This window comes from Phocoena sinus, chromosome 4 (genome assembly GCF_008692025.1).
Source record: "Phocoena sinus isolate mPhoSin1 chromosome 4, mPhoSin1.pri, whole genome shotgun sequence".
NCBI classification, from domain to species: domain Eukaryota; kingdom Metazoa; phylum Chordata; class Mammalia; order Artiodactyla; family Phocoenidae; genus Phocoena; species Phocoena sinus.
Window position 1 is genome coordinate 97055337 of NC_045766.1, and position 18076 is coordinate 97073412.

General features: G+C 40.4%; 1 protein-coding gene across 1 annotated transcript in view; it reads left to right on the forward strand.

Moving 5' to 3' along the window:
- Positions 1-488: 488 nt before the first annotated feature.
- The window catches only part of TOMM70 (translocase of outer mitochondrial membrane 70), a 44139-nt gene continuing 26551 nt past the window's right edge, over positions 489-18076 (forward strand). The window contains exons 1-2 of the mRNA XM_032630473.1: positions 489-2085; positions 15624-15797. Coding sequence (XP_032486364.1) covers positions 1759-2085; positions 15624-15797 — 501 coding nt within the window. The 5' untranslated portion in view covers positions 489-1758. The remainder of the gene's footprint in view (positions 2086-15623; positions 15798-18076) is intronic.

Sequence of the window (18076 nt, forward strand, 5' to 3'; positions counted from 1 at the left end):
ATTAAGTCTATTTTAGTGCCGTTTAATAAATTATTTCCTCTCAATTTTTATGCACCGCTATAGTGATGTTGAAAATCCTGTTGTACCCAAAAGCAAAATCATTATTTGTAAATTTTTAATATGAAGGTCTTCAAATCAGTATATCTGAAATGGGGAGCCATAGTTCTGGATTCTGATTTTCTATTAATACTTTTCTTTTGTTCTTGAAAATACTAGACAATTTCTTGTTTAGTATTTTCTACCAAGAATTCTAAACAGGGTCTTCCCTGGTGGCGCAGTGGTTGCGAGTCCGCCTGCCAATGCAGGGGACACGGGTTCGTGCCCGGGTCCGGAAGATCCCACGTGCTGCAGAGCGCCTGGGCCCGTGAGCCATGGCCGCTGAGCTTGCGCGCCCGGAGCCTGTGCTCCGTAGCAGGAGAGGCCACAACAGTGAGAGGCCCGCGTACCGCAAAAAAAAAAAAAAAAAGAAAGAAAAAAAAAAATTCTAAACAATTTCTTGCAAGGGAAATTTTTGTATTTTAAGAGGTCTGGTGCAGAACATGAAGAAAGGATTTGACAAAGCTATTAGATACATAAAAGCTATGAATTGACATTTCTACTTGGGAAGTGGCAAGAGGGCTGAGACATCTAGTGCAAAACGGCATGACAGTGGGCGGAACAGAGCACTGGCGAGGCCGCGGATGCTCCAGGGAGCGAGGTGTCAAGCGGAATTCGGTATGACACAAATACGTACAGGAAAAGTGGGAACTCTAGGTCTTCGCATTTCTACCCACTAAGTTCCAGAACCTCATAACAACACACAGACGTCATCGCTTTCGTAATTGGCGCAGACGGTGAGTCGCAGGGACGCCATTCAAGTCGTTTCAACTGGAGCCAACTTGTATCTGCCCGTTTCCACCGAGCCTGATTTGGGCCACCTGCTGTTGCCCCAATAACCTCAAATTCGTCCAAACTAAAATCTGGCCATGGTAGAGCTAAGAAGATCGGTGATACAGCGAGCTATCTTCAGCTTTTGGCTCTTTCCTCCCTTATTTTTAAAAGTCCTTCCAATCCGTTGGTTTCCGAGGACACGGGTACAGACAACGGAGCTAACACCGCCGGGCTCTAAGTAGCGTCAACGTGGCAGTAACGAGAAAACGAGGGGTCCAAATTCCATCAATAAATGAGGCAGCTCGGCCTACGCCCCGCCCACCAGTCCTGCCAGCCAATAATCTTCACAACTGTTCACAATTCTTCTGCTACTCCCGCCCATTCTTAGCGCAGTTTCAGAGCCTTTTTTTCTGCTCCCCCGAGCACCAAAAACCCGCCGTATGTGCGCCCCTCTTCCGCTTCGCTATACCAGAGAGCCCTCTGCCCTTCTTTATTGAAGGCGTAGGGTTCGGCATCGGCTACCACCCGAGGCCCAAGATCCCAGAAGCTAGTCTCACAAACAGCAGCAGAACGAAAGAAAACAAAAAGGGCTGCCTGGGACTTTCACCGCACGCCCAGTTTATCTTGACCCGGAAATGATTCACCACCCCTCCTCCCTTCCCACTCCTCCCTCCCTGGTTGAGAAGGGAAGGCGACGGCCAGGTCTGCCCCGGCATGCCTTGGACTTCCGGTGACCTCTGGCCTTTTTCTGTCGTCCGCTCTTACTGCCTAGCGTGCTCGTTCGCTCAGTGCTTTCCGTCCTTGTCTCCCTCCCGTTTTTCTTCGCACGCTGCCTGGTGACTGTGGCGCCCGTGAACAGCAAGGAGGCGGTGGCGGAGGACCCTCGTCATGGCCGCCTCTAAGCCTGTGGAGGCGGCGGTGGTCGCAGCGGCTATTCCCGGCTCCGGGAGTGGGGTGGGCGGCGGCAGTGCGACTGCGGGCCCGGGCACCGGGGGCCTGCCGCGATGGCAGCTGGCGCTGGCGGTCGGGGCGCCCCTGCTGCTGGGCGCGGGTGCCATGTACCTGTGGAGCCGGGAGCGGCGGCGCCGGGAGACCGGGGGCCGAGGCGACGCCAGCGGCCTGAAGCGCAACAGTGAACGGAAGACCCCGGAGGGCAGGGCCAGTCCGGCCCCGGGCAGCGGACACCCCGAGGGCCCCGGTACTCACCTGGAAATGGTGAGAAGCAGCCCCGAGCCCTGGAGGTAGAACCCGGCGGGTGCAGCCTTTCCTTGACGAGTTGTGCCCGTCAGGGGGCTTCCCATCAGACGGAAGCTGCCAACAGGCAGCGCATGGGTTTAGGGAAACTCAGTTCTGGCTGCCTTTATAGGGAATAGAGTAGCCCGAGGGCACAGGTTAGTAACATTCGTTGAGAGCTTCCTTTTGGTTTCAGAAAAATATTTGCTTTTCTTCTCAGTGACACAGCATTTATCCTTAGCGTTGTGGGTACGGGGACATTTGCAAATGGGATGATTGTATTTAACTAACTAATGAAGGAAGCCAAATTCCCTTAACTATCGGTACGTTGTGATGTGAATTGCCTTGATCATGTCTAAGGCCTAGGACTTAATTAGTAATAATCTTTTAATAACAAGCGAATCCCCTTTTTTGAAGTATTTTAGGGTTGGGGATAGGTAAATACAGTGACTGTTGGTTGACAAGAGTAAAATGGTGTTCAGTGGCATTTATTTCATCTGTGGGCATGAGTTCTTAAACTTTTGGGGTAGAGGCATCTTAAATTCATTTTTAAATTTTACCTGGAAATTTACATGACCAAGCCTGACATACGGTTAAGCCAAGCGTCGGAGTGTCTGGTGAATTAACTGCTCTGTATGGCTTTGTTGAACTATTAAATCCTTCTGGTATCTGACAGCTGTGGGGGGAATTGGCCTGGCTGCATTTAACAATACTGGGGTGAGATAACGCGAGGTGGAGGATTTTATCTGAGTCTGAGATTGTACAATGGCGGTTACGGAGTAAATCAGAGTTCACAGTAACCTTTGGTCAAAAAACTACCAATTATATACATTTGCAAGTTATTTCCACATTATATTATTCAGACTGAAGACATGTTTTTACTAAGTAGTCAAATTAATTTTAAAGGAAGTTCTGATGTGGAAGCAAACTACCTTAGTTTAGTGCATCCTATATATCTGGCGTTGTGCTTGGCCCTGAGAGAGCCAAATAGTCTTTCTAATGGGAGCGTAAGATACTGCTTTAAAAAGAAAATGCAGAAAAGATGCAGTACAAGTATGCTAGAAGAACCCATGGATTGTGAGAACCAGGAGAAGTGTGCTTTATATTGGGCTCTCCAACATGGTTACCTTGAGAAAGTCATTTTATCTCTTCGACGTTAGTGTCATCCCTGTAGAATAAGAGAATTAAAATATTGGATCTCTTATATTTCTTCCAGCCCTAAAAATTGGTGATTCTGAGTGCTATTAATGAGAGTGGTAATCAAGTTGATTCTTTGAATTAGTCATCATTTGTTGTGTTGTTTTCATATTTCTGAAATTCTCTGGTCATTTCCTATTTCATTTGCTTATTTTAATCACAGAAGAATAGTAGGTGAATGAAAAATACATAAAAGTTCTCTGTTCTATAATAATCACCAAAAATAAAGATAATTTCTATAAAAGAAACAAGGTTTTGATATTTCATTGCAGTTTCAAATACTACCCTACCTCACCCGTTTGGTATTTGATAGAATTCAGCAAACTGTCTTCCAGATTTTAGATTTCCTTAAATCCCATTTTCAGCTTTTCAGCATTGTCTAGGTCAACACTGATAATTTTTAAATTTCATGGTGTATTGTAGTTTTATCAGAACATTTTTTTAAATTGACCTGACTGCCACTAAAAATTAGACTTTAACATTGACTTCTTTGTAACTTGAACTGCTTTAAAATGATTCCTTTTGCCCCAAAATAAAACTGAGCAGAACACTTGCATATACTGTTCTTACGGAATTTGTGGGGTGGTACCTGTAGTCTTGCTTTGGGTTACTAGATGATACTTTAGTAAAGCAACAGTAAGAATGTCTTTGCCACTTTTTTAATGGAAATTTGTATTTTAGCTGATGGTGACCAATAAATACTGAAAGACTTTTTTGTCTTTTTTATAGTCTAGTTCTCAGAGTTATTATTAGACTACCTAAATATAACCACAAATTGTAATTTATTATTATCTGTGGTTGGAGAAATTGCTTTATATTTGAATAGCACCTTTAAATTGTCAACCTCAGTGGGTTTTGTAAACAAGAAAGCATTTGTTTGAACTGATGGAAAAACTGGCAGAATCCTGATGCTCTGACTGTTCTTTCTCCACCTGAGCAATAGCTGTAATTTTTAAGGCAATGAAGGAATGGACAAATATTGTCAGTTCAGGGTTCAATATCAGTGAATAAAGTGGAAAATCAGTGGTTATTGTCTGTTGGCTTATGTTTGCCTTAATGTAAAAATGAACTTATAAAATAACTGGGCTTCTGTCTATTGGGTTTGAGATATTCACGTGCAAGCAGGCTATATCAAATTATTTTTTTTTCTGGGATAGCATATACTTGTAAAGCAAAAGCAAAAATTCATATTTTTGTTTAATTAATGGGGATTTTAGGATTTCACCAGAGAGGCATCTAATCACAGTTGTTAGTGTGTGCGATAGAGGTAAAGTATTAAATCATATTCCACTTCGGGCCATTATAAAATCTACCATGGTGTGCCATTTTGCTTTAGTAATTTATTTTGAAAACTTGAGAATTACAGATTTTTCAAAGTTGGTAAGGTTCTTTGCCAATCATCTAATCCACAGGACTTCTCAGTCTTTGGGCCAGAGTTATCACAGGGGAGCATCATGCCCACATATACACCAAGCCTGGTATCTGGTTGCACAAATGTCTTAGGTATTTCTTTTTTCAAGCAACCTGTGATTTTTTTATTCTAATACATTTATTTATTTTTGGCTGCATTGGTTCTTAGTTGCTGCACGTGGGCTCTCTCACTTGCGGCGAGCGGGAGCCACTCTTTGTTGCGGTGTGCGGGCTTCTCACTATGGTGGCTTTTCTTGTTGCGGAGCACAGGTTCTAGGCACCTGGGCTTCAGTAGTTGTGGCACACAGGCTCAGTAGCTGTGGCTCATGGGCTCTAGAGTGCAAGCTCAGTAGTTGTGGCATACGGGCTTAGTTGCTCCACGACATGTGGGATCTTCCCAGACTAGGGCTTGAACCCATGTCCCCTGCATTGGCAGGCAGATTCTTAACCACTGTGCCACCAGGGAAGTCCCTGTGATTTTTTTTCTAATGTGCATGTATTTATTATTGACTTTATAGTAGTGTTTTATCCAATTGTTTTTAATTTGATGATTTTAAAAAGCAGTTATTCTAGTGTTCAAGTATTTTCAATGTTACACAAGAGTTATCCCAACAGGAAATGTTTAGAAACCACTAAGTCAGTCCTTTAGAACAGGAAGGGAGAGATGTACCTAAACATTTTAATAAAGAGGTCAAAAGCTGAGTAACCTGCTGTTATCAGTCATGGTTGAAATGAAATAGTTCTTCCCCCTCAATGATCTGTTTCTAATCTTTTTTTTTTTTTTTAAATCAGGGTCACTAGTGACATTCTTATATAATTAAGTCTAGAGAACACCTTTCAGTCTTTATCTTACTTGATGCTTTGCAGTATTTCACATTGTCTTCTCTTAATTTCATAATTTTTCCTTTGGCTTCTGAGGCACTATGTTGTCCTGATTTTCTTTGCTTTTTTTAAAACTTCCTGATACCTCTCTTTGCTGATTCCTCTCAGTCTCCTTTCCAGGCTCTTTTCTCTGCCTCTTTTGGTGACCTTCATTGTTCTGTCATAGGCATTCTTACATTACATACCTTCACTGGATGCTTGCTTGCCCTCCAGAAGCTTCACTTAACACTTATATACTGATGGCCCCCTAATTTCTTGTTTATAGCCCAGACCTCTCAAAAGGCCCAGATTTAAAGGAACTCTTCACCTCATTACCGTATAAGTGTTTCACACCAGACTCCTGTTTCTCCTGAGACTATTCCTTATCATTTAATGTGTGTCATCTAACTAGTTTCCCAAGCCAGAAACTTGGATATCATCCCTAACTTTCTATTCTTTCCATGTTCTCCACATCCAATCTAGAAACATGTCCAGAAAATTCTACTTCTTTTTTTTTTTTTGCATTATGTGGGCCTCTCACTGTTGTGGCCTCTCCTGTTGCAGAGCACGGGCTCCAGACGTGCAGGCTCAGCGGCCATGGCTCACGGGCCCAGCCGCTCCATGGCATGTGGGATCCTCCCAGACCGGGGCATGAACCCGTGTCCCCTGCATCGGCAGGCGGACTCCCAACCACTGAGCCACCAGGGAAGCCCAGAAAATTCTACTTCTTAAATATCTGACTACTCCTCCATTCCCACTGCTATTTCTTGACTGAATAACTGATACTCTCATTAGTGTCTTCCTCCAATCCATTTTGTCAGAGCTAGAGTAAATCCTAACAGTCCCATGCTTAGAACTGTTAAGTGGTCTGTTCACTGCTCACCGAGGTAAAGTTCAAATTCATCATGATTTAAGACCCTCTGTCATCTTGATCCTGCTTACCTCTTGTCTTCATCTCTTGCCACTTCTTGTTTCTTGCCTTTGGATGTTCTGTAACAATGCCCAATACCCCTACCTTCTCATCCTTCAAGTCACAACATGTAGGTAATTTCACCTTTTCTGAAACTCTTCTACCTAAGCATACCGTTATGTGATCACATAACACTGAATTTTTCTCTTCCACAGCACTTACCACATGGTACTAGAGTCATTTATTTATGTCTTTCCTACTAAACTCTTGACTCTGTGAAGGCTGGGACTGGCTCTATCTTTCTCACCGTTTTTCAGAAACTGGCACATAGCAGGTGTTGAGTGAATGAACTGATGAAGCTTCATCATTTGACATTTTTTTAAAATTCCCACAAACTGAATATTTTTTCAAAATTTCCAGCTTTTCATTTGTATTCTACCAGTTTATCCTAGAAATTGGTTTAACAGTTGTAAACCTCATTTAGGCATTCTTTTTATAAATCACGTGATTTTGTATGAACTACAACCATAATCCTTCAGAAGCAGCATTCTTTTTTTTAATATAAATTTATTTATTTTTGGCTGCGTTGGGTCTTCATTGTGGTGCACGGGCTTCTCATTGTGGTGGCTTCTCTTGTTGCGGAGCACGGGCTCTAGGCACGCAAGCTTCAGTAGTTGCGGCGTGCGGGCTCAGTAGTTGTGGCTCTCGGGCTCTAGAGCGCAGGCTCAACAGTTGTGGTTCAAGAGCTTAGTTGCTCTGCGGCATGTGAGATCTTCCCGGACCAGGGCTTGAACCCGTGTCCCCTGCATTGGCAGGCAGATTCTAAACCACTGTGCCACCTGGGAAGCCCTGGAAGCAGCATTGTTACAAGTAGATTCTTCTTAGGTAAAGAGTTCTCTGTGTTACAATTTAGTAGGTGGGGTTGTTGTAGATTTTTAAATTTCAGGACATAATATGGGAAAGGACTTTTATTATCTTAGGTATCTTTTATCCTAGATTTGATTCTTATAAAAGTAACAATTGGTCAATTAAATACTGAAAGATTGTTTCTCATGAGGTAAGTGTTCCAGAGTTGATTGCTACTTCTGTAAAGTTGGGATCCAAATTTTAAAATATGCCTTTGGAATTTGGTAAGTTTAAGGGAACAAAACCATTTAAGAGAAACATGGAACCACCTCATGTATATTTTAACTGGATGTAAATGTGTAATTATGGTGATAAGTAATATAGTAGTTCCCTCTTACCCAGTCTCAGCTTTCTGTAGTTTCAGTTATCCACAGTAAACTGTGGTCTGAAAATATTAAATGGAAAATTCCAGAAATAAACAATTCATAAATTTTAAATTGTGTGCCATTCTGAGTAGCAATACACGGTCCCACTCCATCCTACCCTGGATGTGAATCATCTCTTTGTCCAGCATATCCTGCCCGTTAGTCACTTTGTAGCTATCAGATTAACTCTTGTACTAGTAACCCTTTTTTTACTTAATACCCAAAGCACAAAAGTAGTGATGCTGGCAATTCAGATACACTAGAGAGAAGCCATTAAACTGCTTCTTTTCAGTGAAAAGGTGAATGTGCTTGACTTAAAGGGAAAGGAAAAATAATCATATGGTGAGGTTGCTAAGATCTATGGTAAGAATAAATCTATTTCTGAACTGTGAAGAAGGAAAGAAATCTGTGCTAGTTTTGCTATCACACTCAAACTGCAAAAGTTACAGCCACAGTGTGTGTTTAGTTAAGATGGAAAAGGCATTAAATTTGTATAATATTTTGAGAAAGAGACCACATTCACATAATTTTATTATAGTATATTGTTATAATTGTTCAATTTTATTATTAGTTACTGTTATGAATCTCTTATAGTGCCTAATGTATAAATTAAACTTTATCCTTGGTACTTATATATAGGAAAAAATGTACATATGGGTTTCAGTACTATTCACAATTTCAGGCATTCACTGGGGGTCTTTGAATGTATCCCCTATAGATAAAGGGGAGATTACTGTACCTATTTTATTTCCTTACACATGGATTAATGTACCTGATTCTAGCTCATTTCCTTTTAGTGACTATATGTGTGTGATCATCAGAGTAATATTTTATAAATACTCGCTAAGAATTTACAGTGATTCCTTATTACCAAATTCATGTCATTGAAAGCCGTCTGTAACATAGCCATGTTACCATCGCAGGACTTGTTTTAGAGCTCCCTTTCTGGTCTCCTGAATTTCTTCTGTGTCTGTGTGTTGAATAACCCTTTTGGCGTTGTTTTTCCTCCTTGGAGTATTTTCCTGACTGTCGTTTGTTAGTCATTTTCGTTCCAGAGCAGATTGTTCTAAGTAACCTTCACTGAAGTAGCCTTGACTGATGATTCAAACCCTGATTGTTTTCTTACTTTGTATTCTAATAAATTTATGGGGATTGTATCAATACTTTGTTGCTTTGGTGTTTCAATGTAACTTGTTTTCCATAGTAGATTTGCTTCTGCAGGAGGTAGAGGGCAGGTTCTTAGGTTTTGTCTCTTTGACAAGTTTCAGCGGTGTTTGTAGTAGAGAGAGAAGACATAGTATTTACTATGTTTCTCATTGTTTCCTTTTAGATTTATTACTTACTTGTTCCTAATCCTTATGTTTTACCCACATAGTTTGTATGTAAGTGTGTGTATATATGCAGTTGCTACTCTTTGAACTAAAAATTTTCTACTTATTAGCTACACAAGTTTCTAATCACCTAATGTACATTTTCTTAATGTGAATTGGGGTTTCAGTGTTTGATCAGCGGTAGTTCTTTTGAGAGGCTGCCAGTTCACTTGTTTGTATCCTGCACTGTCTCTAGAGTTCCTTCAGGATAAAGACTATCCTGTTGATCGTTGTACAGTGGAGTCACATCAAATGTGCTGTTAACTAAAATGAAATCAGTTACACTTGCTTGGCAAAAAGCAAAAGACCTAATTATGCTGATGATTCTCTTTGTCCTTTTGCTCTGGGGTCAGTAGTGAGCAAGATATAATACCTGAACTATTTCCTTTGTTTCAGTTCCAGAGTGTGAGTCTGGATGTGATTCTGATGATATTCATTTTTCATAAAGTGTGGATGACAATCCATGCAGTATAGAAGTAAAGTTTAGGCAATGTGGAGTTAGATTGCTTGCTTGAATCTTGCCTTGGGCAAGCTTCTTGATCTCTCTGGGCTTCAGTTGCTTTATGTGTAAAATGGGGATAATAATAGCACCTACCTTGAATTTCCAGTGTGTTACTCTTCTGAAGAATTTTCAAAAGTAATTTTGACAATTGATTTTTGCTTCATGCATTAATGTCAGGATTCTATACAAGTTTCAGCTCCACATATTTTTTGAATTCACTTAGCAGAATCACATGGAGTCATGGAGTTGACTCTGCTGGACAGTTATTCATTAGGAAGAGATGAAACTTATTCAAATCCTGGATGGAAAAAAAGCTAAGTTATCTAATAGATTGTTTTAAATAATACTTTGATTGTGGGACATACTAGGCAGGAGTGAATGTCTTTTCTTTTTTAAAATGTGTCTGTATTCTTACCAGTATTCACAAAGTTTAAATTTATGCCTGTAGAAATTGAGTACATAGTACCTAATCTTTTCAAACTGTTTTCTTTGAGGAAGAAATTAGTACTTTTTGGATCCACCAAAGTTACATGTGGGAAGCTGGAGTGGCAGGAGTGGAGTAATGGGAGTTTGGAGGCTTATGTATAGGCAGTAGCAGTGGGAAGTTACTAGAAGGTTTTAAGCAGGAAATGATATGGTCCAGCTTACTTAAGAAGATCTTTCAGATCAATCAGAAACTAATTTGTTGTAAGAAAAGTAAGAGAAAGATGCATTTTCACAGAATTTTACTGTAAAATATTGTGGAATGTTCGGAACCTTAAAAAGGTTACCAAAACCAAGAGTGATTTCCAGTAACATAATGTCTTGATAGTCTTTTAAATCTCCTTAGTAGCTTTTAGATATGAAAATAGACCACATGAAAAGATAATAGCATTTCAGGGTGTTCCCATTACATTCTAGAGCTGAATGTCTTCATTTCTCATTTATGAAATATGCTTTCAAAATTGTCTTTGGGCTTATTTTCCAACTTCAACCTTTAATTCCAAAAGTTCTTATTATAACTTGAGAAGGTAGACTGAGTGGGGGAGAAAGTGACTGAAAAGCAGTGCAAAGGATTCCTGAGAGTTGGAAATAAAATCCCTTATATTGGGCTTCCCTGGTGGCGCAGTAGTTGAGAGTCTGCCTGCCGATGCAGGGGACACGGGTTCGTGCCCCGGTCCGGGAAGATCCCACATGCCACAGAGCGGCTAGGCCCGTGAGCCATGGCCACTGAGCCTGCGCGTCTGGAGCCTGTGCTCCGCAACGGGAGAGGCCACGACAGTGAAAGGCCCGCGTACTGCAAAAAAAGAAAAAAAATCCCTTATATTATAAAGAATTGGTAGTTGTATATTTTCTAATTTAAACTTTTTCTTCCAGTGCATTTATTTTGATTTCTACCTGGTATTGGCCTCAAAGCTTGTGAAAATAGTGTCTAATTCCTGACACAGCAGAATGCTGGTGTTGATTGATAAGCTGGCATTGTGCTAAGTAGCTTTTTGTCCTAAATTTTACCGGTGGGCCAAAATAATCAGCTTTTCTGTACTGTCCCTGTTGTAATGCCATTCTTTCTCTGCATTTTTGTTAAGGAAGGGAAGCAGTTGGACAGAAAGTAATGTGGTGGTGGGGGCGGGGTGCAATGAGCAGAAGGTGATAGGGAGGTTAACTGAGATATTGTTCTCCCCAAACATGGTTTGGTAGCGCTCTGCAGTGACAGTGGGAGAAATTTGCCATTTGGTGATTTGCCTATGTAATTTGATCCTTTTTCACTCAATGTCATAGCATCTTTTTTTTTCCCAGTACAGTAAGGAAAGGAAATTAAGCAGGTTCTGATTTAGGCCTTAGGTGATAAGGAATTTATAATAATTTTAAAAATTTTATTTATTTATTTTTGGCTGCGTTGGGTCTTTGTTGCTGCACGCGGGCTTTCTCTAGTTGCGGCGAGCGGGGTCTATTCTTCGTTGCGGTGCATGGGCTTCTCATTGCAGTGGCTTCTCTTGTTGCAGAGCATGGGCTCTAGGTGTGTGGGCTCAGTAGTTGTGGCACGCGGGCTCAATAGTTGTGGCTCGCGGGCTCTAGAGCACAGGTTCAGTAGTTGTGGCGCATGGGCTTAGTTGCTCCGCGGCGTGTGGGATCTTCCCGGACCAGGGCTCGAACCTGTATCTCCTGCATTGGCAGGTGGATTCTTAACCACTGTGCCACCAGGGAAGCCCCTAGGAATTTATAATACTTTTTAAAGGGAATCTATTGTAAAACTTGACTGAATGGAGGGAAATGGGTAATTGAAAGATTCTCTTGGTTGGTTTTAGGTTGATTTAGACCTTGCTGAATAAAAATTGGAAGTATCCATCTTTCTAAGGAGAGGAAGCCTTGTATACCTATCCAGTTTTCTCTCTATTCTTTTAACTTGTCTGCCTTTACCATGACTGCTTCTCCTTGTATTCGGTGTGACATCCTGTAGCCTTAAATTTCCAGTAGACAGGAAAGAGTTCATTGCCTGTTTGTGTTAATGAAACAAGGTCATTACTCTGTCCAAAGAACGTTCTTTTTATTTAATCTGAAAATCTTTAGTAAAAATACTAAATAGATTTTCAATATGTTTGTAGCCGAACATACTTCTCACAGGCATTTGATACATTATTTTCTCTATCAGCAGTCCCTAGCTTATTAGATTGTGTATTAGCTATGTTCTCAATGACTTAGAAACATTGTAAACTTTTTACAAGAAATTGAAATGTTTTTCTTGTTTTTGTATTTAACATCAAAAGTAATTGTTTCCCTATTTTGAAGTTTTATTAGGCATGCAAAGGTTTGTGTTAATGATGTTTTCTTGGCAGTTTGTATCTTTTATCAATAAAGTTGCCCACAGAAGTGCTCCATCTGAGGCATGTGAATGGTATTTTGTCTCATACTGCCTTCTTTTTTGCAAGTATTTGCATTCTGTAACGTTTTTACATTCTTTTTTACATTCTGTAACTTTTACATTCTTTTTTGACCTGTCATTTTGTTTTAGGTCATGCCTTATAGGTAGCATGTGGTTATTTTTTATTTTAAATAATTTGGGCTTCCCTGGTGGCTCAATGGTTGAGAATCCGCCTGCCAATGTAGGGGACATGGGTTCGAGCCCTGGTCTGGGAAGATCCCATATGCCGCGGAGCAACTAAGCCCGCGAGCCACAACTCCTGAGCCCGCGTGCCTAGAGCCCATGCTCTGCAACAAGAGAAGCCACTGCAGTGAGAGGCCCATGCACGGCAGCGAAGACTAGCCCCTGCTCGCCGCAACCAGAGAAAAGCCTGCGCGCAGCAACAAAGACCCAATGCAGCCAAAAATAATAAATAAATAGGTAGGTAGGTAGGTAGATAGTTTATTTATAATAGGGAGATTTAAGCTATTCACATTTATTGTTATTATTGACATGTTTAATGATTCCTGCCATGTGTACTCCGCTTTTTTGTTTCTTCCTTTACCCTCTCCTTCCTGCTTTTTGTTTTATTAATCTCCACTGCTTTGGGGTTTATTTTTAGTGGTAAGAAAGTTGTACACCTCTGTTTCTGTTCTTGTGTTCAACCTTAAATGCTAATTTAGCTAGGCATAAGATTTTAAGTTCAAGATAATGTTTCTTCAGGACTTTAAAGTTGTTGCTTCATTGTTTTTAAATACCTAACATTGGTGACACTATGACCCCAGTTTGGTTCTTTTTTTCTTTGTAGGTAATCTGGGTTTTTCCACCTAACAACTTTAAGGAATTTTACTGTGAAATTTCACCATGATATGTCTAAAAATGTGTGTCTTTGTTTTTCAACTCCAGAAATTTTTCTAATATTTTCTTAAAACACTCCTTTTTATGCCTTTCCTTCTAAAATTCAGATAGATAGATATTGGAACTTTGGTATTTATACTCTGTATCATCTAACTTTTCCTCCAAATTTCTCACCTCCCTGTCCTCTGTTCTTGTTGCATTCTGGCAGATTTCCTTGGCTCTGCCTTCTACTTGTTAATTTGCTCCTCTGTTATGCCCATTCTAATACACAATCCATCCATTGAGTTTATTGTAATAATCCTTTTTAATTTTCAAGATGTCTAATTGGTGTTCTTTAGAAGCAGCCTTTTAAAAAATGTCTGTGATAACCTCTCATTCCTCTCATGTTAAATTTTCTGTTTGCTTTGTTTATCCCGCTTTCTCAAATACTAGTTTTTTATTTGAATCAGGTGCCTGTCTTTTATGATATTAATTTTCCTTTATGTTAGCCCCTTGACAGTATGGTCTTGACAGTATGGTCTCTTGGAAGATAGGCAAAGTATGCTTGTCACTTGTCTCCTGGGTGGAGGGGATCCTCACTCCTTCTGAATGATACAGCCCTACTCCAGTCTGACTTCTCTTTCTCTTAGTGGAGTGGGAGGACTGATGAGGTTGCTTCAAGTGCAGTTTTCCAGCAACTAGAATCCACAACTACATAAGAGAGTCCTAGTTGTCTTCTAGTATGAATGTTTTGTGCTGAGGATTTTTACTGTCAAAGTTTTTGGAAGGTGATTAGGCTATTTACAAGTGGAAGATTTCATATTTATCTGTTACTCTATGTTCTAGTTGGCTCCTTTCATCCTCCCACATCTTATTTTAAAATGAGCATGTTTCTTCTTGACACTAGCTAGCTTAAACTAGCTGTTTTATATTCTGAACCTAAAGTTTCCTACACATCCTTCTTTGCACACTATAAAAAAAACAAAAAACAAGAAAAACAAAAAATTATAGCTACATTCAGACTAAAGGAGAAGGGAAACAAAAGGTAAATGGAGGGGAAAAGGTAGCAAAGAAGAATGAAGCAAGAGGAAGGGAGAAAAGAGCAGATACAGAAGGTTGCTATCCCATCGTCTCTTTGTGACTGAGATGCCCTGGGCCCCAAGCAACATAGCCTTCCCTGTAAGTTAGTTGTGGGGGTAGCTACTTCTGCTTTTGCTTTGTCAATGCTTACCTGTTGGAGATAACACGGGTTCTTTCATAATCACATATTTGTTAAAATTGAATGATGTTGACAAACAATAAAGTTTGGGGTGAAGATGTGCCATGAAGCTCTTGGACCTAGTAGCTGGACCTAGATAACTGGATTTGTCTACAAAGATGCTTCCCAAACGTTAACTGAAGCTTTTGCAACTGTCCTCAGTGGGTATTAACTACCAAATCATGAAGTATGTGAGATGGCTCCTCAAGGAAGCAGATTCTGAGACAAAGATAGGAGTCCCCCAAATGTATTTGATTAGCAAACAATAGATTTGGCATAACAATTGTAATGAAGATGGCAAAGTGTTTCTAGTATCTCTTCTACACTGTTGACAAACAGCCTAATAGAAAAACAGCAATATGTGTGAATAAGTGGTTTTCAGAATGAAAAAGTCCAGTGGCCAATAAACAAACATGAACAGATTTTCAAATTCACTGATAGTGAGAAAATGTGAATTACAATAATATGTGAACTAGAATTATGTTACACTGGGGTTTTATAACCTAGGCACTGTTGACATTTTGGATCAAGGTGGTGGTGTGAGGGTGTTGTCCTGTGCATTGTAGAATGTTAGCAGCATTCCTGGTTTCTACCTACTAGATACCAGTCGCGCCTCCTCCTGACCCCTAGCTGTGATAATCAGAATGTCTCCAGACGTTGTGAAAGGTACCCTAGAGGGAAAATCATCCCTGATTGAGAACCACTTTTTTATACTCATTAGACTGGCAAAAATAAAACACAGCTATCATCTCTTGCTGGCAGGAATGGCAGAAAAGTGGTACTTTCAAGCACTACAGCCTTTTCTTGGGAGAAGTCTGTTTTTCAAGTTAAAAATATGTAAACCTTTTGGCTAAGCAATCCTGTTACTAAGACTCTATCCCGTGACGATATTTATATGAGTGACTTGCATTGTGAACAGCCATTCTGCCCTCCCATGTTTTCTTCGGTGTTGTCATTTAATCACTGTGATCCAAGTCTATTACTGAGTATTGATAACTTTTTCATGATTGTTTCCTCATATTTCAGAACTCTCTTGATAGAGCCCAAGCAGCCAAGAACAAAGGCAACAAATATTTTAAAGCAGGAAAATATGAACAGGCTATTCAGTGCTATACCGAGGCCATCAGTTTGTGCCCTACAGAGAAGAATGTTGACCTTTCCACGTTTTATCAAAACAGAGCTGCTGCCTTTGAGCAGTTGGTATGTATCCTAGGTTGGTTTTTCTGTTTGTTTTGTTTCTCTTTATTTGCATAATGTTTCAGTTAATGCCACTCAAATCTAATAAACTTTTAGAAGTTGTTTTGAAATTACAGGATTTTTGTTTGGTTTTTATATCCTTTAATTACATAGATTTTTAAGAACAAATTTTAGCTCTTCGTTAGAGGCCTCGCGCCATTCGGCGCGCACCGTACCCCTGCCCCGAGGCACAGGGTCTCGTGGGCCCCGCTCCCACCCTCCGCTCGCCTGGCCCGGACCAGAAGCGGCGGCGCACGGCCTGGGCCTGGCGCGGGGGGCGGGCACCGGGGCCCGGTCGGACATGGGCAAGAAGCACAAGCACAAGTCGGACAAACACCTCTACGAGGAGTATGTAGAGAAGCCCTTGAAGCTTGTCCTCAGAGTGGGAGGGAACGAAGTCACCGAGCTCTCCACGGGCAGCTCCAGGCATGACTCCAGCCTCTTAGAAGACAAAAACGATCATGACAAACACAAGGACCGAAAGCGGAAAAAGAGAAAGAAAGGAGAGAAGCAGGTTCCAGGGGAGGAAAAGGGGAGAAAACGGAGATGAATAAAGGAAGATAAAAAGAAGCGAGATCGTGACCGCGTGGACAATGAGGCAGAAAAAGACCTCCAGTGTCAGGCCCCTGTAGGATTAGACTTGCCTCCTGAGAAGCCTCTTGCAAGCCCTTTAGCCAAACAAGAAGAAGTAGAACAGACACCCCTTCAAGAAGCTTTGAGTCAACTGATGAGACGACTGCAGAGGAAAGACCCAAGTGCTTTCTTTTCATTTCCTGTGACTGATTTTATTGCTTCCGGCTACTCCATGATCATTGAACACCCAATGGATTTTAGTACCATGAAAGAAAAGATCAAGAACAATGATTACCAGTCCATAGAAGAACTAAAGGATAACTTCAAACTAATGTGTACTAATGCTATGATTTACAACAAACCAGAGACCATTTATTATAAAGCTGCAAAGAAGCTGTTGCACTCAGGGATGAAAATTCTTAGCCAGGAGAGAATTCAGAGCCTGAAGCGGAGCATAGACTTCATGGCAGACTTGCAAAAAAGTCGAAAGCAGAAAGATAGACACCTTGCAGAGTGGGGAGGACAGCGGCTGCTGGCCAAGAGAGAGGGAAGACTCTGGAGACACTGAGGCACAAGGCTTCAAGAGTCCCAAGAAGGAAAATAAAAAGTAAAGAATCTTTGGAATATTAAGGTTACGCTGTCTTTTTCACACCAGTATCAGGAGAAAATACTGATTGGGGGCCTGCCTTGGGTCCGTGGTTGGTTGGGTTTTGTCCTGAAAGTCCATTTTGATGATTTGATACCCCTCTTCTCATGCAAAGCATTATATGGAATTGTCCAAACACAGTTCAGAAAATAGTTCTGAATGTCTATTCTGTATGAAAGTAGTTTTAAAACCAGTAAATTACCTTTAGGGACTCATAAAAAAATAAATAAAAGAACAAATTTTAGTTTTGCTCATAACACACACAATCCAAAGTTGTATATATCAGATTTTATGAAATTAGATAAAACAGAAAGTTAAAGTTTCTGGTGACCCCATCCTCCTCAACAGTTTATTTCTTCAACTTTTGTCCCCATATATGTAATAGTAGCATATGTGGGGGGAAAAAGACCAAAAGATGAATTCCTGTTACATTGTTTGCAACATAATTTTTCAGTTGCCACTGTATCTTGTACAGCTTCTCATAGCACACACAGATCTATTTCATTCTTTTTAAAGGCTATATGTAGTAGCTGTTACATGGTTATATAGTGGAAAACATCTCCCTGTTGATGAACATTTGAATCGCTTCCTATTTTCCCTATCGCATTCAGTGTTGCAGTAAATATTTTTGTAAGTATTTTTTTGCATACTTTTGGGGGAATAAAATTCTAGAAATGGAAATAAGATAGTATCAATACCTATTATAATAATATATGAACATGTTTGTTTTCCAGTATCTCACTGACTATGTGTATTATCAGTCTTAATAATATTTGCCACTCTGGTAGGAGAAAAATTCTCTCTCATTGTTTTAATTTGCAATTTTTGAGATGTTGGTGAAGTGGACAATCTTTTTCTATGTTTATTCGGCATTTATATTCTCTGCATTTTTTGTTCAACGAAATTTTATTGACTGTTTTGTATATGAAAGGTTACTGTAGTAGGAGCTGGGTCTATAAAAGCAAACAATTATGCATAGAACTCAAGGATCGCAAAACAACTTAAATGACATTTTGATAAATGC